Genomic DNA, 15,486 nt, shown 5'->3' on the forward strand with positions numbered 1-15,486 from the left:
ATTTTTTATTTTTAATCATTTTATTAGGGGCTCATACAATTCTTATCACAATCCATACATCAATTGTGTGAAGCACATTTGTACATTCATTGCCCTCATCATTCTCAAAACATTTGCTCTCCACTTAAGCCCCTGGCATCAGCTCCTCATTTGTGTTTGAACTTTTGATACCTGCTCCTGTGGACACCTCATGATCACATAGGCTAGTGCGCTTCGCTTCTTCCATGTGGGCTTTGTTGCTTCCCTGATAGGTGGTTGCTTGTTTAATTTCAAGCCTTTAAGACCCCAGCCGCTATATCTTTGAAATAGCCAGGCACTATCAGCTTTCTTCACCGCATTCAAGGTAAAACCCCAAACAATCAGGCTCACTGATGAGAGAATTGGGACAAATCTAAGAACCTTAGTGCAGGGAATATACAGGCTATCAGAAATAAGGAAGAAGGGATGGATGGATGGATGGATGGATGGATGGATGGATGGATGGATGGATGGATGGATGGATGGATACACACTCAGAGGAAGTTAAAATGGACGATGGGACACACTAAGGATAAAACTTGTGTACATCAAAAGATTGCATCAAGAGCGTAATAAGACCGGGAAGAGATATTTAGCAATGGCATATCAGACAAAGAGCTTATTACTAATATCTAGAGAATTCTGCAAGCTCACGACGAGGAAAACAAGGAACTGGCCCCCGAGGGTGGGCAAATAGACTTGAACAGAAGATGCACGAGGGAGGAGACCCGAATGGGAAATGAACATATGAGAAAATGTTCCCAACCATTAGCCATCTGGGAAATGCAAATTAAAACGACTGTGAGACACCACCTGACACCCTCAACGATAGCCCAATTCAAGAAATCAGAAAGCAACAAATGTTGGGGGGGTGTGGTGAAATGGGAACTCTCATGCACTGCTGGTGGTCTTCTAGAAGAAGCACACCACCACGTGGGAAAGCGATTTGGCGAGATCTAAAACAGATGGAAGTTGTGGTTCTCAATTTCATTGTGGGTAGCGTTAGATGCAACAGAATCAAGTTTATTTTGCTATTCATACTCAAAAGTTCTTGTTCTAAGCCAACAAGCACATTCCAGCCAACACCAAAACCCATGGCCAACAAGTCAATTCCAAGACCCTACATGGGGGGGGGGGTTGGGTTCAAGACAGTAAATCTTTACGAGGGCACGAAGCCTCCTTTCTTCCTTGTGGGGCTGGTAGGTTTGAACCACTCACCTTCGAAAGCAGGAAAATGCTACCCTCCTATCTCTCTCTCCGAAACAAGACTCAGCTCATTTGACCCTTTAACCCCAGCTCAGCTGTGACGAAAGGTTTCCAGTAGTCAAAATATGTTTTCAATAACAAAAATCCAATTTAACCCAGAAAATAGAGCCCTTTAACTTTAAGTATTTCTTAATGTTTTCTCTAATAACCAAAAAGAAAAGAAATGCAACTCTGGGAACTGGTCGCCTGCTCATAAACAAAATTACTCTAAGAAAAGTCAATTTATAAACATATAGAACTTATCATTCTCTACAAATGCCTGTGTTTACATATTTGTTCATCAAGGACTTGAGAAAGACAAGGGCACTGACGGCCTTGTCCTCGTTTTGATGGAAACAAAGGGCATGAAGAAAAACAAGCCATTTGCTTACAATTATGGAGCAGTACCTGGAGGGGCGGGGATGAGAAGAAGGCCATTTTGGATGAGGCCATTGTTCAAAAAAACTCTGTAATAAGACAGAAGAAAGTTGACTCCCTGTCATTTTCTTAGGCTGCAACTGGGATGGCCTGCGGTATTTCAGAGGCCTGGGGTTTACACAGATGTGTTCCTGTTACTTTAGTTCTGGTTGTAATGGAAAGGCAGTTCCAAAAGAAGTCCTTCAGTGCACGATATGACAAAACAATAATTTATAAGTTATCTAGGGTTCATGAGGAGGGAGTGGGGAGGGAGAGGGAAAATGAGGATCTGATGCCAGGGGCTTAAGTGGAGACCAAACATTTTGAGAATGATGAAGGCAATGAATGTACAAATGTGCTTTACACAATTGATGGATGTATGGGGTATGATAAGATTTGTATGAGCCCCTAATAAAAGGATTAAAAAAAATAGAAGCCCTTTTTCATTACCTCACCCACAATACCAACTATCACTCTATAAGCAGGAAGAGAATCTATCGCACCGCTCCTCACTTTTGTCAGATCCACGTTCTCCATTCCACGTTCTTCACCCCTAGCAGGGGCAGCAGGGGCTCAAGAACAGAAGTGGCTCTAAGATAAGATCCTGCTGCGTGAGAACATACAAATAAAGAAACACACACTGTTGGGGCAACTGACAACAGTGGGATCTGAACTGAAGATAAGGGCCCTGATATGGCAACACATCAAGCTGCTAACCACACGGTCACTGGCTTGAACCCCCCCACCCCACCCCATCACAGGGCAAAGAGGAGGCTGCCGGTGCCCGGAAAGATTTCGTCTCGGAAACCCACAAAGGCAGCTGCACTCTCTCCTGCAGGACTGCTGGCAATGCTTTGGAATCAACCCGATGGAAGCAGGGAGTGAGGAGGGCTGAGGATGAAAGTACTGAATCCACGTTAAATCTCCTGATTTTTTACAACAGTAAGGTCGTTATGTAAGAAAGACACACGGACTCTTGAGAGGGACAGTCGTACGGGGTACGTGCATGGGCACAACTCATGCAGCCCACGCGCAAATGTCAGAGATGTCAACAATTAAAAGCCTAGCATTTAGTATGGGCGTGGCAAGCAAACAGAGAAAGTACAGCATGAGTTTGGCTTTTACGATATTATCTGCCACACTTACAGCTTTAGAGATGGGAAATCATTTCCAAATAAAAACACTTAGATCGATTTAGAAGCCTAGTTTCTGACAGTTTGGGTGTGTTCTGTAAAGCGTGACTTCACCACATGGTGCGACAATTCTACACAGGCCAGCCACGTGCCACCAAGTCCAAGCCCACTCAGCAACCCGCAGGACAGGGCAGAACGGCCCTCAGAGGGGATGAGGCTGGGAATCTTTTCGGGAGGAGACAGCCTCATTTTCCTCCCTGAGATCCACTGGTGGGACTGAACTGCTCACCTTTTAGATTGGCAGCCTGCTGCATAACCCACTACGCCACCTCCTCAGCCTCTCATTTTATTGCGGTGGTGGACTTACAGTAAAAATCACCCCACCCCAACCTCCGGCTCCTGCCAACCATTCTACCTGAACTCTACAAGAGCAGCATGCTTTGGGGAAACAGACAAATTATCTAATATGTTAATGAGCCTGCTGTCGATAAGGATGATGCTTAAGATCAGAGTGGGCAGGGATAAATGCATCAACCATTGTAACTACGGCACCCCATAGCCCCACAGGACTCGGTTTGACTCCGCACCGTTGGGGTTGCCCGTCGGAATCGACCAGACAGACAGCAATCAACAGCAACAACGTCCTGGAAGTTCTGTTCCACGTCTGTTCTTGTTAACACACACCCAAGTGGCCGGTGAGGTCATTTTCCAAACTCTATTTAGAGCTTTGACTCCTCAAGACAGATCGGTGGAGTAGCTTCTCTTTAAATTTCTCGTAAAACTCAATGAAAATGCAATGTGCAAAACTGAATCTCCTATGAGATTCAAGTGGGCTCGGCTGACATCTATTACATTTACCCTTAAAAAATAATCTACTGAAGCAAATTGAGTCCCATTCTTCTCAACTGAGCACCCTGCCGGACACAGGCATCTTTATTACCACAAGTGGAAAAAAACAGTGGATCCCTCTCGCAAACTCCTCCTGCACAGGGTTCTGCGGAGGGCGGGGTGGCAATTGCCTTTGACTGGTATCAACTACCTCTTCCAAAGCACGGCCAGCCAGAACGATCATTCCCTTTGATGGGAGCGCTCCTGCAGCTGGCGTTATGGGCGTGTACAGCACTGAGCCATTTGCCAATACGCTTCGCGATGGCGGGCAGAGGGCGGCTCAGAGTGAATGGTTGGAGATGCTGAAGAGATGTTGAATCTACAGCAGGGGGTGCGCCCGGCACTTTTAAATTCCTGGGGGGGGGGGCTGCAGTTCTAATATAGACGCATGAGCTTTTCATAACTCGGGACGGAGCTAGGCTGGTGGATGCATCCCTCACTTCCCTGGTAGCCCTCAGAGCCAGCCAGCGAGCTCCTGAGAGCTGCCAGGCCCAACGCTGCGGACACCCCATAAGCTAGACGGCTTTCGTTTCAGGGCCTGCTCACGTTTGCAGACAGTTCTGCTTTGTCGGGTGCCAACCCCAACAGTTCTTCAGACCCTTCCGAAGACGAGGGCTCCATGCCACCCCAGGTTTCAAAGGAACACGCTACGTGCACTCACGGACAGCGACCCTAAAGCACAGGTTAGAGCTGCCCCGTGACTTTCTGCGACAGCTACGCTTCACGGGAGTAGAAAGCCCTGCCTGAGACTGCAGAGCAACTGGTACTTTCGCACGGCCAACCTTGCTGCAAGTGGCCCAACGGGTAACCACTATAGGCCTCCAGGCCTCCTTTTTCAAATGAAAGGTGAAAAAAGGAAACAACTAAATGTGCTAACTTGCATCCCAAAGCAAGGTTGCATAGGCAACAGAGAGTCAAATTACGGCCCCGCATGCACACCAAACAGCCTTTAAATTCACAATCGCTGGACACTTGTCAGAAAACACACAGGGAACATCTATCCACAGTGAGCCTTGATCAGCTGCAGACGAGAGACAGGACCGGTCAACTCCTAAGCGACAACCACTACCACGTGCTTCTGCGGTGAACCTGGAGCTTCACAGTTCTGCTGAGAAACCCTAGGGAGCCCTGGTAGTGTGGTGGCTTAAGCTCGGGGCTGTCAACTGCAAAGTGGACGGTTCAAGGCCACCAGGTAGTATTTCTATGGTGTTTGGAGGCCGGGGGGCGGGGGGGGGGGGGTGGCCTCCAAGAGTTGGATGTGAGAAGCCTGTGTACGTAATGTGGAATTTAAAACAGGCACATCACTCTAAGAGAACTGTGAAGTGATGGAGATGTGATTTCTCAACAGAAAAATGTACGCAAGTTGGTCTCAGAATGCCAGGTACCACTGGCACGTGCCACTGAGTGGGGCTAGATCTTATCCAGAGACTATGAAACCCACGTCTGGAATCGCACTGACAGCCGGTGTTTGAAACAGGCAGGGGACACTGAGATGCAAGACTAGATAACAGCACTGAGCTATTTGTCACTGACGATGGGCGATGGGGATGGCACACCGAGAATGTTCTTTCACACGTTGAATCTAATCAACAAATGTCTGTGGCAATGAAGACATCTGAGAAGCTTGCCACAAGTAATCAGAAATTATTGGTGCTGATCGCTCTATTATGTTGGGGGTGGGGGGGCAGGTGAAGAACTCGGGGCTGTCTGAGTACAGCACACTCTGCCTGGGGCTACGTAGCTTACACCTCGAGTTATTTCAGAATCATGGGAAAAGGGCTCATTTTTCTATTAAAATGATGAATGGGCTAAATGAGGGGTGTAATGCATACTGCAGGTTTATAAACAGAATGGAGGCCTGACTTCGTTTGGCAGTGCTGTCCCTTGGTGTGTTCAGAAGTCATTCCTGAAACACAGTGTGAGTGAACAAAGAGACCAAAATGGCGCCAGGCTGGATGGCTCAGGGGATAACCCCAGGGTACAGGAGGCTAACCAGCCATCCACAGGCAGAGCACAGCTCAGAATGCCAAGAAACACAGAAGGAGCCCATGCCAGCTGCATGACAGAAGGGAAGCCCATCTCATCTCACGCTGCGGGACGTCACAGAGTAAACACTGGGAGGATTCAATTCACCACTGGGCTCTCGGAGCCGTCGGGCCACCCACCAGAAGTGGAAAGTCGTCAGCGGAGGCTTTAGCACAACCAACAGGTGAGTCTCACTGAGAAGACGATCGGGGAAAAGCGGACAGAAACAACAGGAAGCTGTCCTGTCAAACAGACTCATTCCAGAGGGATGTGCGACCCCTGCTTGGGGACCTGGCTGGCCTGGGAGAGAGCAGACCCACAAAGCTGTATTTCTCTGCCTCTCCAGGAGGAAACTAGATGATGTGAGCTCAATAAAACTTCAAGGCCTTGACAACAGCTCATTGTGGCCCAGGTAGAGAAGCACACGTGTGAACAATAAATGTCAGGTCATTATCCAGAGACGGAATAGAGCCAGCCCTCTGCGCCCTCGTTTTCTATGGACTCTTTCACCGGGTGCTCCCCAACGCTCACCTTGACACTCATAATGACCCGAGTGATGAGATGTCAATAAGCTATTTGTGGCCAGGCTACCGCAGAGGACAACACTCAACAAGAGTTGGCCTGAGCCAACTGGTCTGCAAGCAACTGGATGAATTTTTTTTAAGGGCTTTCTGGAAAGGAAGTATGACAACTGTTAGGTAGACTCCCTCCTCACACCTGTCTCTAAAAAAAAAAAAACCAAATTGTCCTAGAAACATCGATGGCAATAGTTTCAACTATATGGTGGTGTCTTTTCGGACTCCTGTGTCAGCAAGCCCTCTCGCCACGCCCCCCCCCACCCCCAAACCCCATCAGGGTCTGGCCGGGTTCCTTGCAGAAAGACAACGTGAGAGAACGGCAGCCGCCTTTGTGTAGTATCCACTGGCCAAACTCATCAATCTCAACAACATCACAGGAATTCCAAACCAATGGGCATCAAAGTGTTTCTGATACACAGTGGCCCTGTATAGAGTTTCAGAGGCTTTGTAATCTTTCTCCTGAGGAGCGGCTGTTGGGTTTGAACCACCAATCCTGCAGTTAGCAGTCCAAAGCTTCCAGAGTGCTCCACCTTGCTCCTCCGGCTCCCTCCACACCTGGCCACTAGGACATCATGCTTCTCGAAGGCCACTGGGTGCAACAAGGACCGTTTGGAAACGTCCAGCATCTGGAGAGGCTTTCCAAGTGCGGGCAGATGCTCTGAAGGCACAGTTAAAGCCACAAAGCCCAGGCTGGTGGAGAGAAATAAAACCTATTTCTCCTTCCCTGCAGCAGATGCAAAATACACGCCCCTGAGGCCGCCGGCCACTGGGTGCTGTATTTAATGAGCTGTCTCTTCAAGGGCTGTATGCATTCCAGCTGACAGCGATGTTGCTGCCCCAACACACACAGACGTGGGGCCCGCCTGTGGTGACAAGGAGCGCAGAGGGAGAAAGTGAGACAGGCAGGCTGGGCCCTGGGCACCACGACAACCTGCCGTCACCAGGGGTGCAGGCACAGCAGGGTGCCCCTAGTGTTTGTGCTCTGGTCCTGGGAATGCTTCCCTCTCTGTTTCCTGGTGTGTCTTTAATGCAACAAGAGTTCAGGGAGGAGCCGAGACATACATGTGGATACCGGGCTCCAGGCTCCCCAGTAATATTCAAGAGAATACCTTCCTCCTAGATCACTTTAAGATTGCTAAGTTCAATTTGACTATTGTCATCAGAAAGGGCGAGTTCAAAACCATGACACTCATTTTGGGCAGGCAAAGCAAAACGGTGCTCTGTGCATATCCAAGAAGTGGAGCCTGGGGTCAAAGGCCAAAACAAAAACCACATGGCCCATGTCACCAGAGGGAGGGCCTTAATAGAGGCTAAAATCCAGGAAGTCAGCTAGCTACACAGGAAAATGCAACGTTGAATAACAGTTATCTTGACATGCCCAATCGCAGAACCCAGGGTAACAGCTGTGGTCGGTGCCACCTCATGCACCTGGCTGTGCTGGGTGTAGGAAAGGGGATCACAGAGCTTTACTCTGGGCCTGCACTGATCTGGGGCAGAACCTCGCTGGTGTTCAGGCAGCAAAGTTCCCTTCATTTAGTCCGTTCCCTCCGTTCCCAGTGTTTAAAGCCCTTTGCCCTTTCTCTGCAAAATGCCTGCGGGAGCCATTGGAAGCACAACCGACCCCACACAGCACACAGCACACAGCACACAGCACACAGCACAAAGCCCATCAATTCTCCGGACAGCTCCAGTGGCCCTCTCGGACAATGAGGGCGGGAGAGGAAAGCCAAGGTGGGGGGAGAAATCCAAGGGAAGGATGGGCAGCCCCATGTCCCCCACTTGTTCAACAATCAGACAAAGTAACCAGATCCTGGTCAGCTCTCCTCCCCGCGCAACCAGGTATGTCTCCCGAGGGTCAGCCAGAACACCAACTGCGGTGCGGTCAGGGTTTCCGAGGCTGCCACACCTTTCCCCGCAGAGCACCATCCTGCCCCAGTAGGGCTCCTTGCAGCCCACAGCAAGGTGTCTTAAAAAAATGTTCAGGGTCAGGAGTGTGGACAGAAGCCAAAATGCCTAATTATAGGATAATTGTCACCAAGTCCATGACAAGGCCTTCCCTAGTATCTCAGTGATGAACCCTGCTTCACAATGTACCCTGGACCCAGGCACAGGTGCCACCTGTTCCATTTAAAATGATGCCCCCACCCCTTCCCCCAAACCTAAGTTCCCAGCCACCCAAACAAAAACAGATGCAGGGCAGTCACTGCCCGGACTAGAGCGTCCAGAGCGCCAGAGAATTGTGCTCCCTGGTCTTCAGAAAAGAGATCAACAGGCCTTTCTTCGCAGCTGCCGTTGAGCGGACTTGAAAGTCTAACCTAACTTTTGGTGACAGCTGAAACCTGTTGCCATCGAGTCGATTCCGATTCAGAGAGGCCCTGAATATAGAACTTGGATTGCCTCATATTTTCAAGGCAATAAGCTTTATGGAAACGCATGACCACATCTTTCCACGGAGGAGCAGATAGATGGTGGGTCCGAAACTCCAACCTTCTAGCCAGCAGTCAAGTGCTTAACAACGACGCCACCAGGACTCCTTCCTCCCTTGCCATCAATGGCCTGCTTCAGGACTAGCCTGTTCTCAGCTGTGTTACTGCCAAACTTCCTAGCTGGTCACTGCTTCCATTGACTTGCTCTGCGATTCCAGCTTTCACACCTGGTGGAGGAGAGCTAGCAAAAGGCCCTTTCCCCAATACCCAGCCCTGGGTACAGTCAGGGGGTCTTTCTGTGACACACATGGCCCTTAGCCCCCAGCAATGCTCTGCCCTGTCCTTCCCACTGAGCCACTCCCGACAGTTCCCCACAACGTCCTCACACTGCTTTGTCTCTGTCTGAAACCTCCGAGGCTGGAGGTCAGGGGGAATTCTTCTAACCTTGCAGGCTAATTCCTCCCCAGCTCCAGAGCCTGGCAGATTCACTGGTTTATTCACTCAGTCAGCAAGGACTTATTGGCACTGATGGTGCCAAGGGCACGAGTGCTGGCGTGGCAGTGGGGAAAAGCAAAGGCAAGCCTACAGAGCGGGAGTTCACACAAGAATACAGCAGCTGGCTCTCTATCTGACCCAGGACTCTTAACTGTTACTTCGAACGCATCTGTCTCCCCACCCTAAGAATACTGGGGACACTGTAACGACAAGACAGCCTCGTGTGCATTTACGTGACCCCACTAGCTGGCAAAATGACTGTCCTACAGCAAAACACCAACCTTACTCACTGCCACCACCGAGTCAATTCTGGCTCCTCGCAACCCCAGAGGGCAAAGCAGGACCAGCTGGTGGGGTTCTGGGCTTGCGACTCTTCACAAGAGCAGAAAGCCTCATCTCTCTCCCACAGAGCAACTGGGGCCTTCCAAGTGAGGACCTGACAGTTCCGCCCAATGCGCAGGCCTCCGCGCCACCACGGCTCCCCAGCAAGCCCTCCATAGACCAGCTGCCCAGATGTGGAGGAAAACAATCCCACTGTTTACCTGTAGATGCTCCGCGGGCTTTAAGAAGTTAGGGAGGGGGCAAGAAACGATAAGGGAATTTTCTTGCAAACTTTTTGAAGCCCTCTCGACCTAATCTACCCCTGAGCTTCTACATACGGCCTGTCTCTCCAGGCAGAGGTCTCTCGTTTATCAGTTGAGATGGGAGGCGGGAAGGCTACAGTTCTGAGATGATAACAGGAAATGACTAATGGGAACGAGCATGAGCTAATGAGGCAGGGAAAAGACAGAAATGCATCCAAGTTTTAATTGGTATACTAAGACAAGAACACAGAAATTGCCAGGAGAAAATGAAATTTACAACTCTCCTCCTGGTGGGTGTCCTGCTCAAGACCGGGAAGGTTGGCGGTTCAACTCCAGCCGGCGGCTTCTTGGGACAAAGAGCAGGCAGTGGGCGCTGGGGAAGAAGGCAGCTAAGAAAACTCTGTGGGAGGTAGGGGAGGGCTCCTCTGTCGCATGGGAGGTGCTAGGTCCTAGGAGTCGGGAATCAACTTGACAACTGAGAACAACTCTGACACTAGATTAATTTAGAGACACAGTCTCCAGGCACACTGACATCACCGGTCCCTGGAGGTGATCCGCTTTTGAAAGCTTCATTCTTGCGTTTTCCCTGGACATGTAGTGAGGGGGAGATGTGAGGGCGCCACTGGGCCAGGCCCCCTGGATAAAGGCCGCGGGCTGAACCGCCAGGGCAGGGCGAGGGATTCTGGAACCCAGAGAAGTTAGCCGCCTCCCCCTGCTGAGGGACCCGTGCAGCGTGGACCATTCCGATGAGATCCTATTTTAAAACTGCAAGAGGACTGCAGCAACTCTGCAGAGCAACCGTGCCCTCCGGCTGGCGCCTCCAGCTGGGGCCCCGGGGCTGGGGGCCGTCTGCGGAGGCAGCGCTCGAAATGTCAGCTGGCCGTGGGCGGGAGGCCTGTTCCACAGTGCCAGCGCCGCATCGGCTTTTTCCGTCCCCGCTTCTCGAAAGAAAGACAGCTTTCCAATTACTCGTAGAGTGGAGCCCCACCCCGACGAACTTGCTGGCTGCCACGTTTGGGTTCTCAACAGAAAGGAGCCAATCGATGCCGGGCTGTCACTCAGCGTCCCACAGATCGAGGCTCTGAGTGACAACCGTGGGGGCCCAGTGCCCACAGCACAGCGCTACCTCCTTGGGGTGGCTGACCCATGATCACGGGTTCTGGGGAGGCCCAAACCTTCCGGGGGGCTTCAACAGTCCGACAGCCAGCTTGCAGACACAACTGTCTTACAGGGGAGTGGGAAATGTAAACACAAAAGGCTCCGTGGAATACATATATGAAGTACGAGAACAATATGTCCCTAAATGAACTCTAACGATGCTTACTTTCTTAGTAATTGTTGACTTTCCAGATTTTCTCTAATAGCCACATACTGTTCTGATAATTAGGGGGAAATTCCCTGAACTGTATTCCACATTGAATAAATGATTATGCAAATAAATACGTATTGGTATAGAAGACCATTTTCATGTGAAGATGGTTTTAAGAGTGAGACAAGTGTCTGCTTACTACTACTCGTGTTTGGAGGAATATATTTACATGTATAAAGACGTGGCACACAGACTTCCCAGGAGCCCAGGTGGTGGAGCCGGTCCCCATGCGGCTGCTAAAGGCAGGGTCTATGGTGAAAACCCACCAGCAGCTCCTTGGAAGAGAGCTGACGCTTTGTTTCTGTAAAGATAGTCTCAGGACCAGGAGGGGAAGGGTTGGGGGGGGGGGGGACGGGGAGAAAGGGGGAACCAATCACAGTGATCTGCATAGAACCCCCTCCCTGGGCGACGGACAACAGAAAAGTTGGTGAAGGGAAACATCGGACGGTGTCAGACATGAAAAAATAATTTATAAATTATCATGGGTTTGTGAGGGAGGGGGGGAAATCAGGAGCTGATACCAAGGGCTCAAGTAGAAAGCAAATGTTTTGAGAACAATGAGGGCAACAAATGTATAAATGTGCTTGACACAATGGATCGATGGATGGATGGATGGATGGATGGATGGATGGATGGATGGATGGATGGATGGATGGATTGTGATAAGAGTTATATGAGCTGCCTATAAAAAGATTGAAAGAAAACAAACAAAAAAGATAGTCTCCGGAACCCACCGGGGCAGTTCTAGCCTGCCCTACAGGGGCACTGGGAGTGAGAATGGATCCATAGCAGTGGGTTTGTTTTCTGTTTTCTTGGGGAGGGGGGTGGGCATGTGACAGCAGACTTCCTTGGAAAGTGAAGAAGCCAGGATTCTACCATCTCTGGGCAGTGATGATTTGAAGGAGCCCAAGTGGCACCATGGGTGAAGTGCCGGGCAATTTACGCCTACCGGCCACTCCTCAGAAAAAGAGAGGCCTTCATACAGACTGGCTGCCTTGGAGACCAGGGGAACACTTCCACTTTGCCCTCCAGGGACAAAGCACCTGCAGGCACCCAAGTCTACGGCTGGGCTAAAGTCAGTGTCTCCCAAGGTGAGTGGGTGATGGACCTCACATCTTCCCCGGGGCGGTTGGGGCGGGGTGGGGGTGTCTAGACGATCTTTCCTCCATCTAGAGCACGAAGGTTCTCCCTTTCCTTGGGCTGCTGAGTCCTTTTATTCTGGGAAGGGGCAGCCGGCCAAATCCATTTGCACACTTACCTACTCTGGGAGCACACTATTCAGAGAGGCTACACTCAGGGCAGAGGGCTGCCGCTGCCACCATCCAATTCTAGGGCTGGTATGTATGAAGCCGGTTTCTTATGCCCAACCTGCTGACCGAAAACCAGGCGGGAAGTCTGCTGACACCTGGACTTCTTCCACACTGGCCTCTCTTCCTGCAATGCCTCGTCGGGTGTCCGTGCGTCAGCGGTTGCCTGTTTGGGGCGTTTCCACTGCAGTCTGGGTCATCCCCATGACTATGGAGACCAGGCTATACGGACAATTAAGTGAGGTTGAGGGAAGAGTGCTCTGAGGACAAGCAGCTGTAGGAAGAAAGCTTGTGGTCTTTGGACAAAGTCCCCAAGGATTCTTCTGTCCCCGGACGCTGAGACTAGACTGCCCACAAACACCCCCTACCACCACCACACACACAGACCAGTACTAAAACTGAGACTAACCTCCCGCCCAATTCACCCTCTTCATCAAAAACTCCCTTCAGCTGAGGCGCAGAGCTGAAGTAACTGTTTGAATTGCTCAATGCCCTTAATTCTGAATACATCACTCCCCTTTCGGGCCTTCACACTAGGCGCCTTGATCCCCTCAGCCCAGGCACCGTCTTCCCCACCCGACCTGAGTCCCGACAAGTCACCGAAGACATGGCTCCATTATACACTCACAGCCTTTGCCTCAGGAGCCCTGCAGGCCAACTGGTGATACGGCACGGCCAGCATCTGAGATCAACAGGGCAGCGTTTGCCCAGGGCCAGCAAAGAAGGGGCAGCAGGGAACCACGGGAGAGTGGGATACGCAATGGCACCTTGTGGGGGTTGAACTCAGGGACCGGGAACAAGAGGTGTGCGGACTGTTGAGTGGGAAAGTGACCTTGGGAACCCTTTACCTATTCACCCAAAACCAATTTTTTTAAAAACACGAATTCTGCAATAAATAAAATCAATAAATTTTAAAAATATAAAAGATGTGAGAAGCGGGGGTGGGATTATTTCTCAAAGCTGCTTCTCAACTCCCCCGACCCCATTTCTGGAGCCCTGAAAATGGTGGCTCCAATTTCACCGTCTTGGCTGGAATCTTCCCACACTAACATCTGGCTAGGCTTGGCTAGTCTACTGGCCCCAGGGTTTCAGAGACAGGAAATGAGCGTAAGGGGTGGTTTGTACACACAGGCACCCCTGCCGGCAAGATGCAGGTGGCATCTCCGTGCGGAGCTTGCCATCAATCCCGCTCAAGCTCCTGGTTGGTTCATCTTAACGGATTGCCAGCAACGTATGAAAAGCAAGAGCAAGAAAACCTGGGTGCAGACGAGCCATGGGTGCAGGGAGCATGCGCTCTCCCCAGCCGGCGAGCCGCTGGCCGCGCACTCACACTCACACTCACCAGGTGCTTCGCCTTGGACCTCTCCTCCTCGCTGCTGACCCTCTCTCGGAGAATCGCCCGGGTCAGCTGCTCGTTGGCCTGCTCCCGGTCCAGCTCCTTGCTGTGCTTCAATCTGCAAAGACAAGCAAGGTCTCGTTCAGAGAGGAGGCTTGGGGAGCGGAATGTTCCGGCCAGATGACACGCAGACCTGGCGGTGAGGGCTAATCGCCCACAGCGTCATTCCACCCGCAGCCTCTCCCCAAGGATGTGCAAGAACAGAATGAAACCTCCAAGAAACTCGACGACCTGCCTGCTAAGCACATCTAACTGGTACAAAAGTTCTTCAGTGGAGCTGAAACGCAGCCACCTAACAAGGTTCTCCCTGGGACTCGGGCCAGCCCCCTGAGAGACAAGGAACAACTCTAATTAACAAGCCATCTGCCCGACAGGTATTTGCTGGTCACCATCATCTTCCTGGCAAAATGGACTCAACCCAAATATTTATGGAGCACACACCAGGCTTGTGGTGAAAAGATTGGTGGGCTCCCGACCTCTCAGGCCTTACATGAAGGCAAAGAATTAATTACACGATTAAGACATCTTGTTCCCATTGCCAATACCCCTCTTATGCAAAAACGGACGGACCTTCCAGCAGCATGGCCCCTCCCTTCTAGAGCAACTCCAGAGACCCCACAACGGAAACAAGGCCCCAGGCGTGGCCTAAGAGGAAGACCCAGAACGTTACCGCCCACAGCAGCAAACACTTGAATCAGCATCTTAATAAAGCCTAAAACGGCATTAGGTTGATCAGTAAGCCCATCGCAGAATTCGGTCCTCTAGTTAAACCCATTCAAGCTCCTCCTCACTGTGCATGATGGAGGGAAACTAGGGAGGGTCCCAATGTGACCATTGTGCCAGGCAGAGACAGCCTTTGGGGTGCACTCTTGTCCAAACTCGTGGACAGAGATCTTCTGATGGCCTCTCCTGCTTTGAGAGAAGAACCCCTCCACACAGTACCAGATGCCCCCTAGAAGTAGGAGTGAGGCTTTCAATGGGAGGGGTAAAAGAGAAGTAAGATTCCGAGTAAGAGCTGCTTTACAGCCATGAACAATGTGCACCAAATTCACCTCACTCTCACTGACCACATTTCACTTGCAGAAGATCCTTGAAAAGGACTAAAGGTAACACTTGGGAGAAGAAAAAAACAACTCACTGCCATCGAGCCGATTCCAACTCATGGGCCCTTATGGGAAGAGCACGCCTGTGGGTTTTCCTAGACTAAGCCTTCACAGTCACAGACAGCCTCATCTTTCTCCCGCAGAGCAGCTGGTGGGTTCAAACCTCTAACCTTGTGGTTAGCAGTTCAATGTATAACCCACACCACTGCCAGAGGTATACGATAAATACATCTTTTATAATGAACTCGGGTCCCCAACGACTTGAGAATCACATCCCACCCGACAACAAAGTGAAATGCACCAAGTAACTGAAAGACGGCAGTCCCTTCTTCATTTAGTGGCATTTCCCACTTATAATTCCAAACCTCCTGGTCTAATATTATTCCACATTAAGCCCTTGATTTAAGTTTCATTTAAATTTCCTTCTTTTAAATACATATCTTTCCTCATTTAAATTCTCTAGAGTTTTAAGCAAAGAAGGGGGAGTTTAGTGTAAACTTTT

General features: G+C 50.5%; 1 protein-coding gene across 3 annotated transcripts in view; it reads right to left on the minus strand.

Annotated features, from left to right (window-relative positions):
* CHCHD3 (coiled-coil-helix-coiled-coil-helix domain containing 3) overlaps positions 1-15,486 on the minus strand; it is a 289,840-nt gene that overhangs the window by 174,975 nt on the left and 99,379 nt on the right. For all 3 annotated transcript variants that reach the window (XM_075558684.1, XM_075558682.1, XM_075558683.1), the window contains exon 4: positions 13,828-13,939. In XM_075558684.1, coding sequence (XP_075414799.1) covers positions 13,828-13,939 — 112 coding nt within the window. The remainder of the gene's footprint in view (positions 1-13,827; positions 13,940-15,486) is intronic.

The sequence above is a fragment of the Tenrec ecaudatus genome, chromosome 9, assembly GCF_050624435.1.
Source record: "Tenrec ecaudatus isolate mTenEca1 chromosome 9, mTenEca1.hap1, whole genome shotgun sequence".
Lineage (NCBI taxonomy): Eukaryota > Metazoa > Chordata > Mammalia > Afrosoricida > Tenrecidae > Tenrec > Tenrec ecaudatus.